Source organism: Aedes aegypti, chromosome 1, assembly GCF_002204515.2.
Source record: "Aedes aegypti strain LVP_AGWG chromosome 1, AaegL5.0 Primary Assembly, whole genome shotgun sequence".
In the NCBI taxonomy this organism is placed as follows: domain Eukaryota; kingdom Metazoa; phylum Arthropoda; class Insecta; order Diptera; family Culicidae; genus Aedes; species Aedes aegypti.
The window spans coordinates 73588279-73613181 of NC_035107.1; the positions used below are offsets into that span (position 1 = coordinate 73588279).

The window sequence follows — 24903 nt, forward strand, 5'->3', positions numbered from 1 at the left end:
CAACCGGCGGCGGCGACGGCGCGCTAAGTGGTTTTCATCACATAGCATTGTCATCATGGCTTGCTGCGTCATTAACCCTTTGTTTGTGTTCTGGGGTCAATATGACCCCAGATCCCTTTGAAGGACTTTTTTATTAGTGAACCGATTTGGGAATGTTGCAAAAATGCTCAAATTGCTGCCATTTCGGCAGTTCTTGACGCCTTAGTTTCAACTCAAACGGAATCGTTAGGATGTCTAGTTTTTCGAGGGTTATTGGAATTTTCAAATATGTCCGCCGGTTCGGAGTTATTTCGGTGGTCACTCGATCAAATCCTAAGACAAGACGTGTCAGGTCAAAGTACAAAAATGAAACCAATTGCCTGTCAAAAAAGACCACTTCTCATTGGTCGTTTTGGCAAAGGCCTACTTCATATCGTTGAGTTGAGTTGCAACAGGGCACTTTGTTGCTGGCCTGGCCATGTTGCTAGTTGATAAATTAAAGTTTTTATCAAAAGATTGTAATTTTTTCATGAAATCTTTTTGTTTCAAATCCATTTATATTCGATATTATGTTTACCGCATGTGCTTTTACAATGCCAAAATAATTAGAATATACATAATTGAAAGCAATATAATGGAAATTGTGTCAATTTTCTCTAAAAATATCGCTCGTTTTGTATATAAACCTGATTATTAATACGCTAGCATCCCCTATTGCACTGTATGAATGAAGTGTGCAAGAAACAACAAAATTATGAGTCTTGATATTTGAATTTTTGTTTGCAAGATTTGCTTTAAAAGGACACTGGTAGCACTGGCTTTTGTATCGTCTAGGTTATTGACTGAAAACAACGGGGCAGTCTTAGTTGAGCTGTCACGTCCTGTCCTAGATCAAATCGGGTAAAAATGATATTCGTGAGGAAGAAAGAGAAGACCGAGAGATTTTGGATTGAAGGAATAATCTATTTACAGTCAACTCTCCATAAGTCGATATAGAAGGGACCATCAAGTTAGGGAGGTATCGAGTTACAGACCACAAAACCAGTGCAACTGCGTTTCAAAGGACCATCGAGGTAGCCATGAAAACCAAATTTAGCTATGGTTCTATTACTCGATATCGAGATATGAAATATCGAGTTACGGAGAGTTGACTGTAATTTAATTTGATGGTACATTCTTCAGCTCTTTGTGAAAGTTTTGAAAATATCTAAATTATTTCTGATGTTTTTATTTTCATTTTCCAGTCATCTTTACCCGGGAACGTATTTTTTTTGCACAGACAGAAGGTTAAAGAGCTTTCTTTCGGAAGGCAGACGACGACGACTACTGTGATCCACTTCAGAATGTGTTTTTATTTGTCAGCATAATTTTTATCACTTTGTTCGCCTATTATTTCCCCCTTTTGTTATTACTGTGCTACTGCTAGAACAGGACCCTATTAGCGAGCTCAGCAGGAAGTGACGACGAGGCGTGGGATGAGCGTGTGAGCCTTCGAAGGAAGGAAGCATACGTTTGGTGGTGCTTCCAATGAGCTTGAAATAACAAGCAGCGTAGGCCACCATGAATCTGGTTTGTTTTTGGGGTGGATTTGAGGGATTGCGAACCGAAGTGGGCGAGTTGAGAGTTGAGGGTGGTGGAGTGGTTCGGTAGGAGAGAGTGATTTATCCCTCCGAGGCATTTTCCGCCCGTGGTTGTTTTAGTATTGATGTAATTCGTCCCTTTGAGGGTTATGGAAAGAAAGCCTAGGTATGTTTTATTCCTGTTATTATTCTAAAAAGGAAATATATGAATTGTTCCTACCTTTGAAATAATGAAACGCTATTCTTGAATATCTTGGATCTAATATAATTTACCCTTAAGTTATTTTAAAGACTCCCTGTACTGGCTACAACCTAATAGTTGATCTAATTAGGTACCAGCACTTTCATGGTTGGGCCCTACTTCGCTGCTACTGTTTATCAGACTTGTTACAATTTGCGGAACATTGTCGATCATGGACCGATACAGATGCGCAGTTTTTCTTTGCTTGCTTTGACCATGCTTCGCAAAATCCATTGAGAACGAATTCTGCGTCATATAGAATTGCCGTGTTCGCAATATGGAGACATGAATTAAGAGTTGCACCAAGTATATAAGAAGCTGGATATTGTGAAGATCATAGGCTTCGTTGGGCTGGTCCCAACGAACGAAAATAGCGTAGATATTATGGATTTTTGCGGTAGAAAATAACTCAAGCAGGAAATTTCTAATATGAATTTAAATTGTAAACCTGATATGATTCATTCATTTTTGGAAAATTATTAACTAGGTAGGTAATATTAGCCAAGCAGAGCAGATTCAAGGCAATACGATTATCGCTTTCACATTCTCCTTTTTTCCAGTGTAATTCCACGAACTCTCAATTTATCACACTCCCATTCATAGTCTAACATCGTAAAGCATGAATGAAAAACCCACATAAAGCACCATGATTCTTATCGTCCTAAATTCCTTTCACTTTTTATAACCTTCTGCCCCTCCACTCCACATCTCAAGGAATCTAAATTGGCTCTAAACACCTTGTCGGACCGTGATTTCGTTCCTGTCGATTGTGGTGCGCTTCCTCCGCATAAGGGACCAGATTTGAATGGAAATTATCATAAAAATTCATCCGATATGATCGGATTTCAATTTGTCGCTCCGGCCCTCCGGTAGCTTTCCTTTTTTTGAGAGGGCGCGCGCAAGTAGCGGTGTGGTCGTGAGCAATCATCACGTGACGATCGCACAGGCTCGAAACAAATGATTATTATTTTTATTATATTTTTTTTTTCCTGACACCCTCGACAAACTCAATTATGTGCTGGCGGTGCACAGTGGGAAAAAAGCGATCCAAAACGGCACCTAATGTATGCAATTTATTTGCGGTTCTCTGAAACCTCCATATTCCACATAAAAACCCGTCAAAGAATAGTATGGTGACAGTTTAGTTCACCGGAGTCATGTGGAAGTGCCCGTTTTGCCCCATTTGCCCTAAAATATGCTATTTTCCTGGAATAAGAACAGTTGTAACTGATAACGGTTAACTAAGTATATTTTTCTTGGTGAGCAATAAGATCAAGCATTCTTCATTTAGTGTCAATGACTGAAAGAGCCCGTTTTGCCCAATTCTGCACTATTTTTTTTTTCGATTGGGAGTAATTACAACTGATTGCGGCAGTTCAAATAATTCTTTTTTTACGTAGAACGATATTTGAAATACAACTCAAGTAATCAAACAGCACATTAATTCGCCCTGTGTGCTAATATAGTGCTATTGTACAGCTGAAATTCCCTTCTTTTTCTTCTTCTTATTCTTGGAATTAGCTTAGTGTTCTTTTGAGCACTTCCATAGTTATTAACTGAGAGCTTTCTTTGCCAAAATTGCCATTTTCGCATTCGTATATCGTGTGACAGATACGATGATACTTTATGCTCAGGGAAGTCAAGGAAATTTCCATTACGAAAAGATCCTGCACCGACCGGGAATCGAACCCAGACAAGTTCAGCATGGCTTTGCTGAAAACAATATAAGAATAAAAGAATATGAGAAATAAATGTTGGTTTGAGATTTTTGAAAATGCCGTTTCTATGATACTTTGCAAAGGGGGGCACGGGGCTAGAGTGCCAAGACAAGAAGACCACCAGAGTAAAATGCATTGTTTCTTATATATTAACATTTTCTGACTGTTTTTTTTTCTGGCTGATTTACTGCTCACAAGAAAAGAAATCGCCTATCACGATGAGTGGAAAATTTCTTCCAAGAAATGGCCAAGAAAATCACTTTTCTTTGATCGCAGTACGCTGTTGAGTATTCTCTAAATTCTTCTTAAGAAATGTCATTTCAAAGGGGGCTCCCTGTAGGAAATTTCTTGGCCCATTCAGTCAAGGAATTTCTTTACAGTTCGAAACTAAGTAGGGAAAGTGTACCAGTTATGGTTATAGTGGTTCCCTATTTGGCCATACATGTTTTCTCGAAAACTTTCTTATTTTCAATATTTTTGAATGTGTTAACATCAAGATATACTTGATATCAAACTACTTAAACAAACAGAATGATTAAAACTTTAAAGATTTTCAAATTATCACGTATGGCGAAATAAGGAACCATTATGTCCATAACTGGTACAACTACCCTATGCGAAACAGCATACTAAGTTTCAAACTGTACCTTCCACAGTAACAACCGTAATTTACGAAAATATTTTAGTTTTCATCATATTTGGGAATCGGAATGGTAGTAAAACTATTCAGAAACCTTATTTTTGATGTCTTAGATGGTTTATTTAGATTTTAATTAAAGGGAAACATTAATGCAATATTAGACAAAACAACAAAACTTCATTTGGTTTTATATGAGCAAATTGCGGTGTCCCTTTTTCCCCACACGTAGAAAATGAAGTACTCAAAAGTGAGTTCATTCCACTCAATTCCGGGGGTTCGTGCGTTAACCTAATTCTGAGTTGATGGGGTAGAAGTTGTTTTCATTTGCAGCCATGCGAAAAAACTACCTACCGGCTAAGTTCTTTTCGCTCAACCGGCAGATCAAGTAACTCAACTTCCAGTACTACGCCACTTACTCAAATTTGAGGTAACGCACTAAGGTTCGGTTTTTGGGTTGTTTTGCTCTTCGCTCTCTGACAACAATAGAAGGAGCGAATGAAATAGGGAGAGAAAAATAACTCAAAAGTAAGTTAAAAAATACTCAAATATGGGTTTTCCGTTTTGTCCGTGCATAAGATATAGTGTTTTGATATTTGAAAAACTAAATGTCAAAAGAACTTTTTCGAATAATTTTCTTCACAACTATCCTTATCAATTGTAAATCATTTATATTGTTCGTTTAGTTAAGGAATAGATTCTCGTGCACATTTTCAACGTGGAAAAATAAATACTCACACGTCAGTTTATATGGCACTTTCATAGAAGCACGCACCTTGCATTCAATGTACAATCCAACATAATGCGTTACATGTGCGTTACTTGTTGGTTTTGTTAGCTATGACACCATCCAATATATGGCAAACATGGTGGGAGAATATTTTGGTGTGACAAAACTATTTAGGTGTGAGTCTATTAGAGGGCAAAATCCTCAATACTGTGTGGAAAAATCATTATGTTTTGGATTATATGGAAGTCGAACCTCAAACCTTATTTTCCAGACTTACATTCTTATAGCATTTTGCAATTTTTGCGTTAGTGAGTTGAAGGCATTTTTTTAATTTTCCGTAGTATTTTTTTAAAGTGGTATTTATATAAACCACAGTTCTGGACAAACATTTGAAAAGGGCCCAAGAGATCTTGAGCTTTTTTGAGTCTTGTTGCTGTTGAGCCCTTCTCAGCCAGCACATGCAAACTAACACCACTATCAGAAAGTTTGGTGTTAGCTCTTCCTGATAGGGGTATTGATGAGCGTGATCGAGCTGAAATGGGCTCAACAGCGCTTTGCAAAGCTATTGTTCACCATTGTCGATGTGCCCATTTCAAATGTTTGTCCAGAATTAGAGCTTAATTGATGTTTATCCTGGATTATTTTTTGAAAAATTGAGCTCAACTATGTGAAATTGTAGGTAACGCCCCTACCCCAGGTGGCACACTTGTCCCATGTCCCCCTCTTTCAATTGATTGCGACAATTTAAATAATTATTTTCAAACTTATAATCATCTGAGGAATACAATAAACAAAATTTTAAAAGGTGACTATAAGAGTGTGCTTGGTCCCATTTTTCTCTAATACAGCATATTTTGAAATAAGAACCGTTATAACCAGGGATTGAATCCTGGGAAAATTAAGAGAATCTCTCTCGTATCGCTCTCTAACATGCTGCACATTATGAGAGACTGTTTATCGTATACTGCTACAACTTTGATCAGATTGGGGCATGATAAAACCCCTCTAAACATGCTCCAAGCCTGGGGGACACTATTGCTATTGGAAGTTCGTGGATTGTTTATCGTGCCAGTAAAGAAAAACACCTACCTATCCCCACCGGTAAACAAGCGAGAAAAATGGATTTTCTCATCGCTCTCTCTTTGGGGCTCTCGCTCGCTGCTTCCATTTATCAGACTTGTTACACCTTACGATACAATGACGATCGTGGACCGTTGCGGTCAAATGATCAAAGCAAGCAAAGAAAAACATCCCATCTGTTGCAGATGGGATGTCTTTCTTTGCTTGCTTTGATCATGCTTCATACTCAAAAGAGAGCGAATTCTGAAATGCCTGGTTATAACTGTTTGCGGTTAACTAACTCAATTTTCATGCTGTAGAATGGAGCGCATCACAATTCATTTAGTGTCAATGATTGCAAGAGTCCGTTTTACCTACGGTCACTACATTCACAGTCAATCCCACAAGGTTTTGCTGATTTTTCATTTAATGTGATTTATTTCAAAATGATATTCTAAAATCGCAACGATAACAATACTGCCCACCGATTCAAGCATTCTCAAACTGACATGTTGAATCACACTTAAAAACGACATCGCTGTTCGGTAAATTATTTTACGGTCTTTGATCAGTAAATCATAAAAAGTACTGAGATTCCAGCTTCTCTTAATAAAAGTACTGGTTTTTCGGTAACATTTTTCATTATTTACTGAATACAGTAGACTCTGGTGCTGATAGCACCGTAAAATTACAGATTGCCGAAAAATTCGAAAAGTCAGTAGAATGCTAGTACTGACTCATCAGCATCGAATGAATTGTACCGAGTTTTCGTTAAACTGCAACGAAAACAATTACCTTACCACGTTTGTTATCTGTCTGCAGAAAATGTTTTTTTTTAGTAAGAAGCTCCTGCTACAGAATGTCTCTCCATGATTTTTTTTATCAATATTTCCATCCTGCCTTGTTGCTGCTCATGGTAAGTATTGGAATATCTTTCGACGGACCAGAATTGTAACGGTCAGCCGTTGCACATCGAAACCCGCACTGCATTGATCGAACTAGCTGGAGCTTAGATAGCACATCTGTTCTTGCAAAGATTTGTTACCTTTCCGTGATATGTCCATATTGAACGCAACACTTACAGGCCATTCCAGCATAATAAACCCTTCATTTCAAACTTCCGAAAGGCCGCTCCGATTCTGGTGGAAAGATATTTGATATTCGTCATAACTTTTAGTTCTATTCGCGGTGACCCAACTTGTTATAGCCTAAATCGGACTGCATTATTAGGTGAACTTCCAACAGGCCAGACGCCGTAAAAACGGTGTTTGGGATGCGTTTTAATTGAACACCAGACCACGAGCAGTCGACAGAGGCGAAAAATGAAAATAGAGTGGAAATCAATAAAATTATGATCAGATTGGGGATATCCTGAAGGGATTGGGCCGTTGAAAAAACTGGAAAAATCAGCGAACTAAAGTAAACAGAAAAAAACTTTACCGAAAAGACAGCAAAGTATTGGACAACTTTTTACTGACCTCATCGGCACTTTTTTGACAGCTGAACATTTTCTAGTTTGCGGAGTTTTCGGTACCCATAAAAAATTACCGACTTAACTCTGCTGTTCAAAAACCCAGTAAAATTTTACCGACTTCGGTAATAAAATCTTATTGTGATTGGAAACGATCTGATTGGCTCCGATTGTCCTATTCGCCATAATAAAGTTATTGTAAAGACTGGAACGCGCAAAAATTGGTCGACGAAAAAATCGTATTTTTCAGTCAAAATTCATAATTCAAAAATCTTCCTATTTTCTATCGGTGCCTTAATTCATATATTTAAAGGAAACAATGTTAGTTTACCATTTTGGTTTTCCAAATCCGACCTACCGGCACTCCAGACTAATCCCTTCCATAAAATTTTGCACAGTGTTCTCATCGACCTTATTCGCCGCCGAACGTCAGTTTGATTTAAAAAGGTGCTCGTTTTCCATCGATTTATTAGTTTTTTTTTTATATTCCATGTGACCAAGGCCCAACACCATTCGATAGGGCCGAGTTCTGGATTGTTGCAAGGGTTGTGATCTTTAGGTGCCGAAACCACGTTTTTCGCATCGTGCCACTCGATGGCCTTTTTTCCATAGTGGCAGCTTGCCAAGTCTGTCCAGAACAGCACAGGTCTTTTATGTTGCCTCAGGAATAGTAGCAGCCGCTTTTCGAGGCACTCCTAGACGTAGATCTCTTGATTGATGGTTCCCATATTGATGAAATTGTCACTTTTTAAACCATACATACATATGACATGCCGGACGAGGCATTATTTTGGGAATTTCGATAGTTTGATAGTATCAAAAATTTCGGACTCCTTCCATTTTCCTGATGAGGTATAGAAATCGTGTCCCGGAAGCTGCTTGAATCCGCCTTCACATAAGTTTCGTGCGAGAACTTCAGATTATCTTGCTGTGCGAGCAAAATTTTGACACGCTGCTCCTCTTACTTGGACGTCATTTTGAAAATTGGAGAACAATAGGTGAAAATTCATCATAGTAACCATTGTATATCTACTCAACTTTCAAATGCTGCATTTCAGATTTTTAAGGCGAAGTAGGCCGTCATTGAAAATTGTATGCGTCGTTGATGATTGTTGCTCATTCATCTCACGATTTGGAAACAAAGAAAATCAGTTGGTTTTGGACTGACACAGCTGATAAAGTATCAGCATACTCTATGCATGTTAGCGCGTACAATGATACTTTTTCAAGTCAATATAAACTATCGAGACTGAGTTTTATCACTTTGAAATGCAAGCTGAAAAGTCATCATTGTTGCCAAAACGAATGACGGGCTACTTAGCCTTAATAATGCGTTTTCAACGTTCAACGCTCCGTCATCGTAATCATCGTCATCATCGAAACTACGAAAACATTTTTTCTGTTCCAAACTGAAAATTATTCGATGAAAATGTGTTCACTGTGTCTCGGTTGGAGAATAACATACAATGAACTCATTTTCCTGTGAATTTTTATGATTTTGGACGAATAAACTGTCTTTGAAAATTCCGAAATCAATGACGGATCCTGCCTCCTTAATAGAAACACATCAATTTGAAGTCGACCAATTTTTGCCCGTTCCAGTCTTTAGTTTTACCAAAGACGAAATAAAGTCAAACTTGAGTACCTTTTGTATTACTAAGGGACAAGATACAGTACTAGAAGTGGTAGCCATTCTGAACCCGACTACTATGTCGCATAAGTTTCGTGGAATACAGGTCTGTTAGCAACAGGTGGTTCTGAAAATAGGAACTTTAGAGACCTCTTACATGAAAAAAGACCAAAAATGAATCAAAATGAGCCTGAAAAGAGACAGTAGAAGCATTAACCTTAGAATGCTAATGTCGCTACTGTTCGTGTTACCAACATCTAGTTTGCCACGCGCTGACAGCTTGAGTACCAATCCTCAAAGTGTCAAATAAATTTTAAAACCATCCACTACAACATGGCACACACTTAATCGCGGTTTCTCTGTTCGGTAATTTTTATTACGGAGTTCACACCGCAAACTAACAAAAAATGCCGATATTTCAGTTAACTTATTCGAAACTACTGATGTTCAGTTATGGTTGTCTTGTTTGAACTGAAGTCGGTAATTGAAAGTACTGAATTACTGCAAAATTTGAAATTTACGGTAAAAGTTCAGTAATAATTAAAAGTCAGTAAAGAGTAAGTACCGAATCTTCAGTAATAAATATTTTTTACTGAGATTTCCAGAAAACATGATAGAAGCATTGAGTCAACTGTCAAACGAAAATATTCTTCATTCGACCTTCATGACGATGGTGATTTGTCTCCTAATTGGTAGAAAATATCCATTTTTCATTTTCAATAATTGCGTTTCGGTTGCTGATAAGTAAGTATTTCCTCCGACGAACAATTCCTGGTTTAGACATCGTGGAATTTGATCGACCTGCTGTTTTGTGTTGATATGCGGTTTCTACAGCAGATGGAGGTTGGAAATGCACTTGATGTTGCGGATTTTCGGGGAGCTACAGCAAGTTCAACAACATTGGTGACCGATCCTACTGTGCAAGTTGAAAAGGCTGAGAACAGAAAATGCGTCAAAAATATTCAATTTTTTTTTAAAGACAACAACTCATCCAAAATGCAATTATTAAAAAGATGGAGGTGGGAAAGAGAATGAAGGAAAATGATAGATATGCATGAGTATGTGGGGGTTATGAAACAATAGTAAGGGAGTAAACGAGTCTTTACTAGTACTGAAAAGATCAGTAAATCGAAAGTAAACAAAAACTTAAATTACCGAGTAAATCAGTAAAACGAAAAAAAGGATTACTGACTAAATCGGCATATTGAAATTGACAGGAGCTTTTGCATTTGCGGAGTTTTCGGTATTAAAAGAGATTACCGAGTTAACTCTGCTGTTCAAAAACCCAGTAAAAAATTGCCGACTTCGGTAATCAAAACTGAGTGTGCATCGATCAAACAATGAAAAGATGCAATTAAAGGTGATAATAAACTAATTCAGTTTTGTGAGAACAGCGCCATTAGCGTTCTACTACTAATATTTCTATTAAAGAGGAGGAACCATGAGATACCTAAGAGTTTGATTTCTCATGGAATCAGACTCGATATTCCCCTACTGGTATGCACTTTTTATTGATTTTTTTTTTTGAAGAAATTTCAACCTAAGGAATTTTTAAGAATTTTGTTTTGGATTCTCAAAACCTGGGTTTTTACAAAATTAGGGGGATTAGAAAAGTAACCAACCTAGAGCAGTTTGCTAATATGAAAGAGGGGGAACGTTTAACGCCCATAACTATTTTTTTTCTATATTTCATGAAAGTGTTCATTTTGCATACAGTTTTACCAGTATTGATTTTGAACCAACTTTCTTTCTATTTTTTCTGATATTTTATATGATTTTTTTCTCCATGACATTTTTAAAGTAAGCCCATAGTCCTCCAGGTTTCAAAAGTTGTCCAACCATTCTTCTAGGAATTTTTCCAGGAAATGTGAATGAGATTTTTCAGAAATTTGAGAAATTGTGAATTATTTTTAGAGAAAATTTCAAAGTAACCTAGGGGAAGGAGTGGTAAAATGAGCACCTTAAGGATATCATCTTGTTTCTGACAGAAAAACTACAAAACAACAAAATTTGGGATGTTATCTAAAGCAGCGACACAAATTCGGACTAAAATAGCTAAATTTTCAAACATTTTTTTCGTTAGCAAAAAAAAAATGGAAATCCTTATTTTATCTGCACTGTATGGGTAAAATGAACAGCTGAATGATTCTTTCTTCGTATTTTTCGTTAAGACTTCCGACGAGATTGTGTGTATAAAAATCCCATGATATTCACCGGGAAAAACGAACGTAGACGAAACTGTCATTTTGTATGGGACGATTAGTATTGTTTTTCAACAGCCTACTTGATGGCAAGACGAAGTTTGCCGGGACCACTAGTTGGTGATAAAATGAACATCATGCAAAATACGTGAGCAAACGAATACTTTGAAAAATTTCCATTGCATATCCGAAAATATATTCATAAATGATTGTAACCCATACAAAAAGAAATCCAAAGATTTGACATCATATCATAATGATATTCGTCGCACTGAAAAGCCTCAAAAACTCCGAGCTTAAAGTTACGTCAGTTCTAATTTTCAAACGTGGTTTTCTAAAATCTTAGTTTCCAATGATGTTTCCCTTCAATTGACCTCCGTATCAACCCGCCCAGTAAACACAAACTCGTATACGATAGCGCATAAGAGTACAAATATGGAGGCGATATACGTACATGCGCCATAAGGCTGCGTGTAAGATGACCGTATATCGCCTCCACATTTGTACTCTTATATTCCATCATAAACGATGGTGTGTTTACTGGGCGAGCTCTTTTATGCTCTAAACCGCCCGTGCGTGATAAAAATTCATTGAAATTTGTTTTTCCTCGGTAAGAGTGGTGAAACTTGTGTAAGTTTTTAAGTCATCCTCGATAAAAAAGGATTTCTAGAAGAACTCATGGAGTCTTGAGAAAGTTTTAGAATAGATAAACTGCTAAGATAATTGAAAAAGGATTTTGTGAAGATCCTTGAAAAACATCGGACGAAATTTTCAAAATATTGTATAGGATATCGAAGGATTTAAAAAAATATGCTGTATGTGGATCCTCAAATGAACGTTTGAAGATTTCATGCAGATTGTTTTGAGAAATTCATCGAGAAGTGTTTAGACTAACAACAGTAATCCGTGAATGAAATGCTGGAGAAATCCCTAGAAAAAAATCTAGAGGAACTCAATGATGAAACACAACCTCTCGAGGAATTTTTGGACCAATTCTTCGGAATAACCGTGCATGAAAAAGCGAAGAAATTCTTGTCGGGTTCCATAGAAAACATCCCGGAACGAACCTTATCAAAAATTTTGGATTATTCCCTAAAAATTCGGTGGAAGGATTAGTGATAAAATATCTGGAGATCCTAGAATAGTCTTTGGATTTTTTTTTTTCAAAGTGATCTCTGGAAAAAAATTACTGGAGGTAGTAACGCGGAAGTGCTCAAGGATTCCCTGGAGCAAATTCTAGAGAAATTCCTCTAAACATCTTTTGAAAAAATGCTAGAAGCTAGAAACAAAACACTACTTGAGTTGAAATTTTTTGAAAAAATTCTCTTTCCTGAAAAAAATTCCAGACAGGCCTTACATAATTCGTTGTTAATTGATTTTGGAGCACGTTCAAGGCAAATGTTTTTCGCACCTGTATCGGTCCATGATCGGAAATGATTCGCAAGTTGTAACAAGCTTGATACATAGCAGCTGCGAAAGAGATCCTCAAAGACAGAGCGATGATCAACCCCATTTTTCTCTCTTATTTACCATTGGAGACAAATGTTTTATTTTACTGGTACGATAAACAAACCCCGAACATCCTGTAGCAATAGTGTTCCCCACGGTTTGGAGCTTGTGGGTTTTATCATGCAGTGTTATCCCCTCGATATAATCAGAGCTGTAGCAGTAGACGATAAACATACTCTCATGATGTGTTGCGGGTCATGATTGTTATAGAGAGAGATATGGGAGAGATACTCTCAATTTTCTCAGAATTCAACCCCTGGTTACAACTAAAATCTCTGGAGAAACCACCAGGATAATTCCTGAAGCCTTTTTTTCTAAAAACTGAGAAGAAATTCTTTAAGTATTAGTTGAATACATAGTCTTCTTTGGTTAGATTTTGGTTAAAATAGAGACATTAAAGTCCTTTTATAAAGAAAATAGATACTTTTTAGAGACTTCCAAAAAATTAGAGACCAAGTCTCTACAAAGAAACCTGCTACCAGTTCTGTAATATGGATATTTTCGTAAACCGAAATCAGTCCCACGATTTATGTTACGTTTTGGGTCCGCTCTTTCCCACTGTGCATTGGCGGATGGTGGGCCATCAACCCATCGTCCTCCCGTTCGTTGATGCAAACTCCGGAGAGGATGAGCTATTTGCATAACACTCGATGCTACAGGAGGCTGCTGCTGGTTGATGTTCTTGTTGGGGATGTCATAAAAATTTGAATGCCTGAGTGTTCTTTTTTCCTTCTCTACGCCAACTGCGTTTGGCCTGCCTGGATGCCCTGATTGTCATAATAATGAAAGCAGAGCAGGAAAAAAAAGGGTAAACACCATCAACTCCCGAGCGGACCATCATATTCCATCAGGTGCTATGACTATGGTTAGTGTCGAGAGCAGGGAAAAAATGTGCAATCATTATTTTTTCGCGGAAAGCTCATTAAATTGTTGAGAGGTGTTTTAAATTGCAAATGTATTTGCTAGAATACATAAAAAAAATCTCAACGGAACGAAATTCGACGTGGTAAGTGTTTTTCTACATGTAGAATAGAATGTGAATTCGAACGAAAATAGCTCTAACATGAAGTGTCATACTAATACTCTTTTTTCTTGCATAAATTTTGCTTAACTTCTTCGTCTTCTTCTTTGCATTACGCCCTTACTGGGGCAAAGCCTGCTTCTCAACTTAGTATTCAATGAGCACATCCACAGTTATTAACTGAGAGCTTTCTTTGCCAAAGTTGCTATTTTCGCATTAGTATATCGTGTGGCAGGTACGATGATACTCTATGCCAAGGGAAGTCTAGGAAATTTCCATTACAAAAAGAATCGGGAATCGAACCCAGACACCTTCAGCAGTGTAGCCGTGAACTCTAACCACTCGGCTAAGGAAGGCCCCATAACTCATAAACAGTAATTATGTTATTTAGTGTAGTATGTTTTGGGTCCTGCTCTATCAAAGTTATCCGCATTATCAATGATACTCCGTTCAACGGTACCGTTTAAGGTGATTATAGAACAAAGCCAAACCTCAAATTTTCAAAAGCACAAGACTTGAGAACCAAACAGCGCTCCGCGTTGAAAATCTATCCCAATGGTCACTACCAGCATGCAATCAATTTGATTGGTTTTCAACGCGAACTGTTGTCAGATTCTCTCGTCTTGTGCACTTGAAAATTCAAAGTTTGGCTTCGTTTTATACCTTAAGGTCAATTTGTCGCAATTTAGGGAATTGGTATCTAAATTAAGCACAAGATAAGCATTCGAAATCGCTAATGCCACTACATATTTGTAAATATTAGAAGCAAGGATGGAAATCTAGTGATCATGATAAAACAAATGATGCATCGTGGTTGTTCTTTGTCATGCGATCATAGCAACAACGATAAACCCTTAGTCGTCAAGCCATCACAACAAACTTCGCTCCGCGAAAAATGAATCGCTCGGCATGTGTGCTAACGATCAATTGTTCGCAAACCGAATTCATAAATTTTGGAAGATTTTCACGCTTTCACTCTGTGATATGACCTCTAGCATACCATTTTTGATCCTAAAGTCAATCGTGCATGGAATGTGAGAAAGTTTATCCGTGAATTTTAAATTGATTCGCATTAATCGCAACTTGTTACAATATCCGACAAACCCTTTGTCCTACGACAAACAGTTTATCGGATGCTCGATATATCTATGATTAGCGCGCGTGGTGAGGTGTTGAAATCATGTTGCTGCAAGAGCGATGGCCCTCTTGGACCGTTCAAATACCGTGTTGTTTGTTGTTAGAGCTGATTTTTTCCATCTTTGATTGGAAGGCATTGCCGTTATTTACTGAGTTAATAAGCAACCCATGCTGACAAATTAGCACGTGAATCATGAAAGGAAGAAAAACAATAATGATATGCGAAAAAGAAACCCCATTCCGGGCTTACCTTCGGGGAACACCTGGCGCATCTTCAGGTACGAGGTAGTTAGTCTAATGATGGAAGCCTTATCGAGCTGCGACGTGATGGCACTCGGCAGCGGCAGCAATTTGGCCAACTCGAGGAACTCGGCGTTTTCCTTCTCGCGCCGGGAGCGGGCCGCATTTTTGCTCTTCTCCTTCATGGCGCAGCGCGTGGCAAGACCTGGATGGGATTAAAGAATGCAAACGATGCAGTTTAGTTGGATTCTGCGAGGGCTAGGGTAAACGATTCAATACTTGAGGTAGTGTGTTTTGATATGGAAATACGATGCGAATAGGATACAAACAATCGGATTTTATTCATGAAGTTCAATCGAAAAGCTATACAGCGTAATGAAAATAAAAATCTATCGACTAATACGTTAAAATGACACGTAGGTATTTCATGTTTTTATCAGCATATTGTAGCTGTAGTCCGCTAGGTGCTCCACTAATGGTACATTTGCCCTAATAATGCTCCGGATGGTGCGAAATAATTAGACCAAATGGCACAGATTTCGAGTAATATACAAAGCATGAAAGAAGCAATAAACGGGTGCCATTGGGTTACAAATTAATAAGATTACCAAACAAAACTCTACCGATTATTGCCGGCTGCTCGATTGGAAGGGGGAGTGATTGCAACAATAGATGCCTTGTGCTGAGTGCCGAACTGCCAGCCGTCTGTATTTATGGGGAACTAATGCCGTGTTTGCTTAGCAAATTGGTTTAGGCAATTATAGTAAGATGAGAAGTTAGCTTATAGTTTAGGGAATCAATTTCAAGACAAACTTCGGTAATGGCACTTCTGTTCATTGCGATAATATGAATTCAGCATCAATAGTTAGCCATGAATAGGAAAACATGAAGCTATCAGGCGTGAGAAGTCGTTGAACCCTTCAGACTTCCAGATATGCAACCTAGAACAAATATCAAATAAATTCGATTTTTATGTGATTGTTACTTAGAGAACCAGATTGGAGCGACATTCCATGACTAAAATATATTGAAAGAAGGCTATTCCGTCGTTTTTACTGTGCATACTTAATTCCGCATAGGCGTAGTCAGGAATGAGAAAGCGTCCTTCTCCGTTTTAACTTTAAGACGGTTGTTTTTTGCGTAGCATAGTTAAATCGCCTTCCTTTTGGATTTTTCAACTTGTACGACGTCGTTTAAATGTATCAACAATTATTTCCAATAATAATTTCACTAGAATAGCTTCGTTTCCTGCAGTGCATTGAAATTTTAGACCTTTTAAATTATTTAACAAGAAATAATTTGTAGTTTTCCTTTTATGGATTTAGACAGCAAAACCACAAAATATCTCACAATGGATCCATTTAGAAATTTAGAAAGAACATATCTAATGATTCTTTCAGGATTTTTTCTTAACAATCTACCAGTAGTATCCAGTGATGGAAAGTGGCAAACATGTCTGCTGAACCGGAACAAAATGCTCGCGTACATCAGTGCTGATTTACTCGCTAAGAAAATTTCCATGATTGTCTCAATTTTAAAAGAGAATCATCATACATACATCAGCGTGGTGGTTCTGACGGTGGCAAATCGCGCGACGACTGAAGGGTTAAATTATCACATGGAGACATATCTTGTGAATTTTATGTAGAAATACTTCGATGCAATTCAAACATTTTCCAATTGTTAGAGAATTTTTAATGGAATACCTGAAGCACGCTCTGAATGTATAGTTATCCCCGGAGAAATCTGAAGCTGAATATCCAAAACATAAACTAGAGGAAAACTTTAAAAAAAAATAAGAAATCAATTTATAGTTTATATTTTTTGCGGTTCTTGCTTTAACTCCTATGGGGTGGGGGATGAGCTATCAAAAAAAAAGTTTGATCGAGGTAGCCAAGAGAGACGACCTGTAAAAGGATTCTCTAAAAAAAAACGATTAAAATTTGTTGAAGAATTTCAAGATGAAACTCTGCCAGACATTATGGAAAACTTTCTGTAGGAACTTCCATGTAGTTGAAGAAAATGCTTGAAGTATCGATGAATTCTAGAGGGATTCACGATAAGGGCCTATCTGACAAATCAATAACAATGAGAAAATAACCAATGAAATTCTCATGTGCAATTTTTAATCCCAATTGGAGAAAATATACTCAAACTTTAACCTTTCCACTTTAATACACATTTCATAAACCTATTTATAAAATCCTCATCAATACCACACACATCTCCTACAATTTCCCTAGCTATTTCGTACTAAAAAAATATTATAAGGTTTCGCCTTAAACGCACTCAAGGATGCCAGTATCGCCCAATGTTACGAGCCTGTAATCGATATTAATTTCAGTGTCGCCTATTACTTTTGCGCCGTGTTTACATTCTGGTTTCAATTAAGCCCGCCATGTACGCCTTGTTTATTTTTTGTTTGTAGTGTCGCCGTTTACTCTCGCCGTGTTTTGATTTCGATTTGAGCTGCGCCCATCACTTTGATAAACAAAAACACAGGCGTAATCAATAAAGTGTGTGGTTTGGCATGAGGTGAAGTTTCGTCTTCTACAAATTTGCGTTTTTTGAATAGTTAAATTATCGATAGGGGAACATTTCAAGTGCAGTGAATAGACAATCGAGCTACAATTCCAACGCTATATTCTCTTAAATTGTGTACATTTTGTCAGTTTCGCCCCCTTGGATTGAAAAAAAAGTGAAACACAATTTGATAAATTAGATTTTACATTAACAATTTCAAACCAGGTAGTAGTAAACTCCATAAGATTCTCAACTGAATTTTTCAATTTCAATTCAAATCCTTCCATTCGCTATCGAAAACCAATACGATTATATACAAAATCTTTAAAACTCTTCTCAGGTTGATATATAGGAAACTTTTACAGCTTTTTGGAAAGATACTGCCAAATTAATAGTACTCTATGCCCTGGAACGATCTTAAAAAGACGATGAAAGCTGACGAAGTAACTCAGTAATGCATTAATTTTCATGGTGTTACTATCAGGATACTGAAATTGTTATTCTATCAATCGCTGTCATTCTACCGAAAATTCGATGTTTTGCACTTCGGAACTGCACTTTTCTTCCATTTGGTATTTTTATAATTTTGTATAGGGTAAATTGCCAATTATTGTACGGTTAAGGAAGCAGCGTCAGCAATTTGTCAGAATGCGCTCAAAACAAGAAAATATATTCGGCAATCAGGTTTCCCATCGCTTTTTGTGCTTTTAATTTGATTTGATTGACTTTTTTCCACATCCATAAACCCTTGCCAAAACCTAATTGTTGCACACTTCGAAAACATCCGCATCTTATTATTGTACACATTGAGCCCAATTATTGCACACCTTTTTAGTTTTGCTTTTCGCGTTGAATTGACTTGCTAGTGTAAATATATACGGCGAGATACAACATTCCAAACAATTGAATTAACGAATTACGATGAGTTTGCATGATAATTCGATGAAATAATGATTTTATCATAGAAAAAGCCAGCAGGAGTGCAAAACTGTTCTGTCAGTTTTTTTTATAGTCTGTAACAATGGGCCAATGAATTAGGCTACAGCTGGTGGTGGCGCGCCAATTATTGAACGCTTTAATATTTACAAAGAAAAACCATGTTTTTCTTATAAGTTCTCCTCGCATTACGAAATCATTACATAAATCTCCATTTTCGTAGAAAAAAAAAATAAAATCCATTTAGATTTGACTTCTGTAGAAGCTATTTCGGGAAATATTTGAGTCATGACGTAAAAAATTGGTTGCTAATTAAATATCGCTGCACACGATAGTTTAATTTCGCTTTAAGTCCATGATTTTGAATTTTTTAATGAGAAACAAACCGCTGATAGCTGGAATGAAAAGTTTCAATTCATTGCTAGTTAATTTAATATTCGCCGAATATTGGCAAGTGGGCGACAATTGGATGGTGTGCAATAATTGGAAATCTACCCTATATATCTTTTGGTTTTGTTAACATTTTGCGATTTTGACTGAAAGCTTAGAATTTAACATAACTCAAATCCCCAAAATTTAATTGCAATTATATTTCACTATCCTAATGTTTCTAGCTCCAGTGGATAGATTATTAAGGCATGGCGTTCCTCATATTGTTATTATCAGAAAAAAAAAATCTCTGTCATATCTGAGCTCACCAGTCATTTGGTTAAATTACATGTCAGAGCAAAATAAAAAAAATATCGTTGGGCTTGTTTTTAAGTTGCGCCTTTTTGATTGTATATGCCCATAAATTCATAAAAAAATCTTAGGTGTTCAAACTGGTTTTCATTAGCCGTTATTATCAGAAGAATTATACCATCAAAACTTGGGAAGAGTTTCGAATGAAAAGATTGGAAAAATTTTGAGTCCTGATTTATCGTGGTTTTGATTAGATTAAATAGATTGATGAGGCATTCCAATATCAGTTATCATTTTCAAATGTTTTCAATATCAAAGTGCAATAATACTACGAAAAGTCTTTTTTTAACTGATTTGTCTTATACTCAAGCTCTATAAGACACTATTGAGCCAATTTTGTATTATTTCTATTCATAAAATATTGTAATATCCCAACTAGCTGTTCCTTTGGCTGTTCCGGTTAACTTTGTACTGCCTTAGAAGTTCAACGTCTAGTGCTGAATAACGCATTCTCAGCCAAACTATGATGATACTCTAGCTCACTATCATACTTTTTAACACTTGTTTTCAATTATGAATCGTAGTTTACGGCTAACCAGCCGAGTGGAAGTTTAACAACTACCGAAAAGTTAAACATTACATATACACTACCTATCATAAATACGGACTCACTAAAATAAGTATTGCAACACTCAGCTGAATATTGCATCACTCCCAAAAAGTTTAGCATCACCTAAAAACAGGTTAATTCACATTGCTATATCTCGAGATCCTTACGACTTGCAAAGAAGCGATCTTCAGCAAAGTTGTTCAGGGGATCAAGGACATCCGGAAAGCCAACAGTTTGGTTCGCGATTTTGCCGCTAGGTAGCGCTAGTGAGCATGTAAAATTGAGCATTTTGAACTAGTTCTAGCTTGTGATCCACAAGAGATAGAAAGTTCGACTCTTCGGCAAAGTTGTTCAGAAGGTCAAGGACATCCGGAAGACAGATAATTTGGTTCGAGATTTTGCCGCTAGGTGGCGCTAGTGAGCATGTAAAACTGAGCATTTTGAACTAGTTCTACACACTTAATTTGTTTCGCCGAGGCCGGTAAAAATAATCGCCGAGAACCCAACAGCTGAGATTTCGGCGAAAATCTCGGTAAAAGTTCAAAGTGCCGATAGTTTTGTAAAATGTTAAATCAACCCAGCTGTCAAAATTCGACGAAGAGATCGGTAGTCCGTTTCCGAAAATCTCGGCACACTTTTACCAAAATTCGGCAAATGATTATTTTTCGATTGGAAGAAGAACAAGAAGAAAAAGCAACACATAATTTTTAATAATAAAGACAAATATATTGAAACTAAATGCTTCATTGCGTTGAAAAAGTATATACCGCCGCCATTGTAAACATCTCACTTTTTACTTAATATGAAGAATGTTGGGCTTTTCCGTTTAAAGCAAATGCCGAGTAACGACACGACCACTTTCGTTGCGTACATTCATTGTGAAGAGTAAAAGATCCAGGAAACATTCCTATGTAAAATGTAAAAAAGGCTTTAATTATTGCTGAATCGAATGAATGATTAATTTATAGACAAAATTATATGCCATAATACAATAAATTATGTAAATACTTACATGTAGGCGCTCTTCCGAAGAACGTTTCAATACAATCCGAGCACATGTTGATAACTGCAGTTCTGTTTTTTTTTCGGTTTTGACAGATGCATTTTGCCGAAATTCAGTAAAAAATATGTTTGCTGATTTTTGTGGCAAAACAGATTACCGAGTCTCAGTAATTTATGTAAACTACCGATTTTCGTCAATTTGCATCTGTCAATGTCGCTCATCTGTCAAATATGAACGAGATTTCAGTAAAAATATGTTTTACCGACTGAATTCGTCGTTTAAGTTTACCGAAATAAAATTCTACGATTAAGTGTGTAGCTTGTGATCCACAAGAGGTAGAAAGTTCGAGTCTTCGGCAAGTAAAGAAAAGAAATAAAGTAAAGGACATCCAAATATAATTTTTTTTGGTTCCTAATTTTGCCACTAGGTTGCACTAGTACGCATATTTAATTAAATATATGAAGCAAATTCCATCTTTTGAGCCAGATGAGATAGAAAGTTTGAGTCTTCGGCAAAGTTGTTCGGAAAGTCAAGGGTATCCAGGAAACAGTTTACTCTGGAGGGATGACTGTACCTAAACATTATGAATTTGATAAGATAGAATTTCAACAATGCTGTTCAGAAATCCTTTGGCATTTGGAAGTTGAAGTGATTAGGGACGGAATCATATTAAATTGAAGTGATGCAGGTCTGATCAAATGTATATTTAAGTGTATCATATCTGATTCATATTCTAGTGATTCTGGTATGACTTACTCCATATGCAAGTGACTCAGTCAGGACTCATATTCATCATATTCAAATTATTCAAGTCAGAATCTCTTCATGGTTCAAGTTTGATTGACTTCATTACCAAGTGTTTGATGTCTGATTATTTTTATATTCATGTCTTTCGGGTTTGATTCACTCTATATTCAAGAAATTCAGGTTTGACTTGAATATGGAAGTAAACAAAAATCATGTCAAATTCACTCCATGTTCAAGTGACTCAGGATTGATTCATTTTATATTCAATAGATTCAAGTTTAGTTCTCTCCATACCCGCAAGTTTTTCACGTCAGATTCACCTGATTATTAAGTGATTCAGAATTGATTCATTTCATATTCAAGTGATTCAGTTTGCTCCGTATCCTAGTGATTCTTATCTGATTCACTCATATTCGACTGTTTTAGGTTTGATTCATTGATGTTCATATGATTTCAACTGATTCACTTCATTTTCAAATGTTTCATGTTTGATTTACTTTATGTATAAGTGATTCAGGTCTGGTTGATTTCATATTCAAGAGATTTATGATTTATTTACAGTGATTTATGTTTGATTCGCTTTATATCCAAGTGATTCATGTCGAAATCGCTTCATATTCAAGTGATTCAGGTTTGATTCGCTTTATATTCAAGTGCTGCAGGTCTGAAGCACTTCATATTCACCTATTTCAAGTACGAATTACTTGATATTCAAGTAGTTCAGGTTTGATTCATCTAGAATTTTCCACTTTTACAGGTATGACTTGATGTTCAAGCAAGTTAGGGCTGATTCACTTCATTTTCAAGTGATTCATGCTTGAATCACTTTAAGTGTTTCAGGTTTGATTAGTTCAATATCCAATGTTTGATTTTTGAAGTAAATTTAAGCCATTCAAGAGACTCATGTCCAATTCATATTTAAGTGTTTCAGGTGAGAATCACTTCATGTGATTCATGTCTGATTCACTTCATAGTCAAGTGTTTAAGGTAATATTCACTTCATATACAAGTAATTCAGGACCGATTATCTTCTTGTTCAATTTATTCAGATATGATTCGCTTTTTATCCAAATGATTTATGTCATGTGATACTTTATTTTTGAAGAATGCAGTACTGATTCATTTTATATTCAAATGATTCAGGTCCGATTCACTTCATTTTCAAATGTTTCAGTGTTGATAAGCTCATATTCAAGTGATTCACATCTATCAGTTCATTCATTTTCATCTGATATCAAAATTCATCTTCATATTCAAGTGAATCGTGTCTGAGTTACTTCATATTCAATTGATTCAGGTGTCATACACCCAGACTACAATTATTCCGGTTTGTTTCGTCTCGTTATTAAATTATTAAGGTTTATTTCAATTCACGTCTCAGTACTTCAGAGCTTATTTACTCATTTTAAAGTGGTTCATGTCTGATTCATTTCATGTTCAAGTATTTCAGGTTTGGTTCAATTGAATGATTCAGGTCTGATTCACTTAATGTTGAACTAGTTTGAAATGTTCACTAGCGCCAAACCAAACTGTTTGTCTTCCGGATGTCCTTTACCTTCTGAACAACTTTGCCGAAGACTCGAATTTTCTATCGCTTATGGATCACAAGCTAGAACTTGTTAAAAATGCTCAATATTACATGCTCACTAGCGCCATCTATCGGCGAAATCTTCAACAAAACTGATTAACAAACCGGATGTCCTTGATCTTCTGAACAACTTTGCCGAAGACTCAAACTTTCTATCTCTTGTGGATCAAAAGCTAGAACTAGTTTGCAAGGCTCAATTTTAGATTTTACGCCGCCTACCGGCAAAACCGCGAACCAAACAATTTGCTTTCCGGATGTCCTTGATCCCCTGAACAACTTTGCTGAAGACTCGAACTTTCTATCTCTTGTGAATCATAAGCTAGAACCAGTTTGAAATGCTCAAAATTACATTCTCACTAGCGCCACCTAGCGGCAAAATCGCGAACTAAACTGTTCGCTTTCCGGATGTCCTTGATCCCCTGAACAACTTTGCTGAAGATCGCTTCTTTGCAAGTCGTAAGGATCTCGAGATATAGCAATGTGAAATTACCTGTTTTGAGGTGATGCTAAACTTTTCAGGGTGATTCAATATTCAGCTGAGTGTTGCAATACTTTTTTTAGTGAGTCCGTATTTATGACGAGTAGTGTACTTTGCAATTGGATTAAATGGACAAATTGATGTGAAATTTTGCGAAAAAGTTACACATCTTCTCAGTGAGAATCGAACTCACGACTCCCTGATCTCTAGTTAGGGCGCGTTACCACTACGCCATGAGAGAACTTAGATTTCTTTTAAATTTATTAACTTATACCATCAAAAGGGCGTAATTTCAAAACGAGCCCTACGATTTTTTTTTTTTATTTTGTCCAGACATGTTATTTAACCATAGAAAACGACTGGTGAGCTCAGATATGATGGAGATTTTATTATGATAATAAAATAGAAATACTAGTAGTAAAATGCTAATGGCGCTGTTATCACAAAACTGATTTTAATTATAATCACCTTCAGTTATGGGTTTCCATTGTTTGTTCAATGCCATGTCGTAGAGGATGATTTGTTTTGGTTATTCAAATTAATTTGACACTTTGAGGCCCGGTACTCACGCTGTCAGCTCGTGGCAAACTAGACATTGGTAACACGACCAGTAGCGACCTTAGCATTCTTAGCTTAATGCATCTACTGATAATAACGATTCTTGGCAATTAGTATTGCCAGATCCACCTTATACAGAGACAGAGACTATACATCATCTGCAAGTTGTCCAAGCGTGCATTGTTCTTCCAAACAGTTGTCAATATCTCCAACATAAGAATGATAAAGTAAAGGACTTAAACATTATCCTTGAGGTAGGCCCAAGTTGCTAAATTTGTTAGTTGACCGAGGGCGAAGTTCGTGTGTTTTTCTGACATCAAATATACAAAAAGTTATTTAATATTCCAGGTAGTTCAATAATGAGAAGGTTTTCTGAAAATATTTCTGTGGAAGATTAATAAAAGAGCCCTCAATCTCCAAAACAACTGATTATAACCACTACTATTGTTATTTGGAATCTATATGAATCATGTTGTCATGATTTCAACTGGTACTTTTTTTTCATTTTAGATTTGATTGAGAACGATTCAGTAAAAATATTCAAGTCCATAATCTATTGTGTACATCTTTCCAAGTATTTCAGACAGATGATTTATTCACGTAATATTCACGAAGTGATGTATGTT

The 24903-nt window shown here is 36.6% G+C and overlaps 1 protein-coding gene across 2 annotated transcripts in view; it reads right to left on the reverse strand.

Annotated features, from left to right (window-relative positions):
- LOC5574246 (protein single-minded) overlaps window positions 1-24903 on the reverse strand; it is a 161221-nt gene that overhangs the window by 39285 nt on the left and 97033 nt on the right. For both annotated transcript variants that reach the window (XM_021839881.1, XM_021839876.1), the window contains exon 2: window positions 15164-15358. In XM_021839881.1, coding sequence (XP_021695573.1) covers window positions 15164-15338 — 175 coding nt within the window. In that variant the 5' untranslated portion in view covers window positions 15339-15358. The remainder of the gene's footprint in view (window positions 1-15163; window positions 15359-24903) is intronic.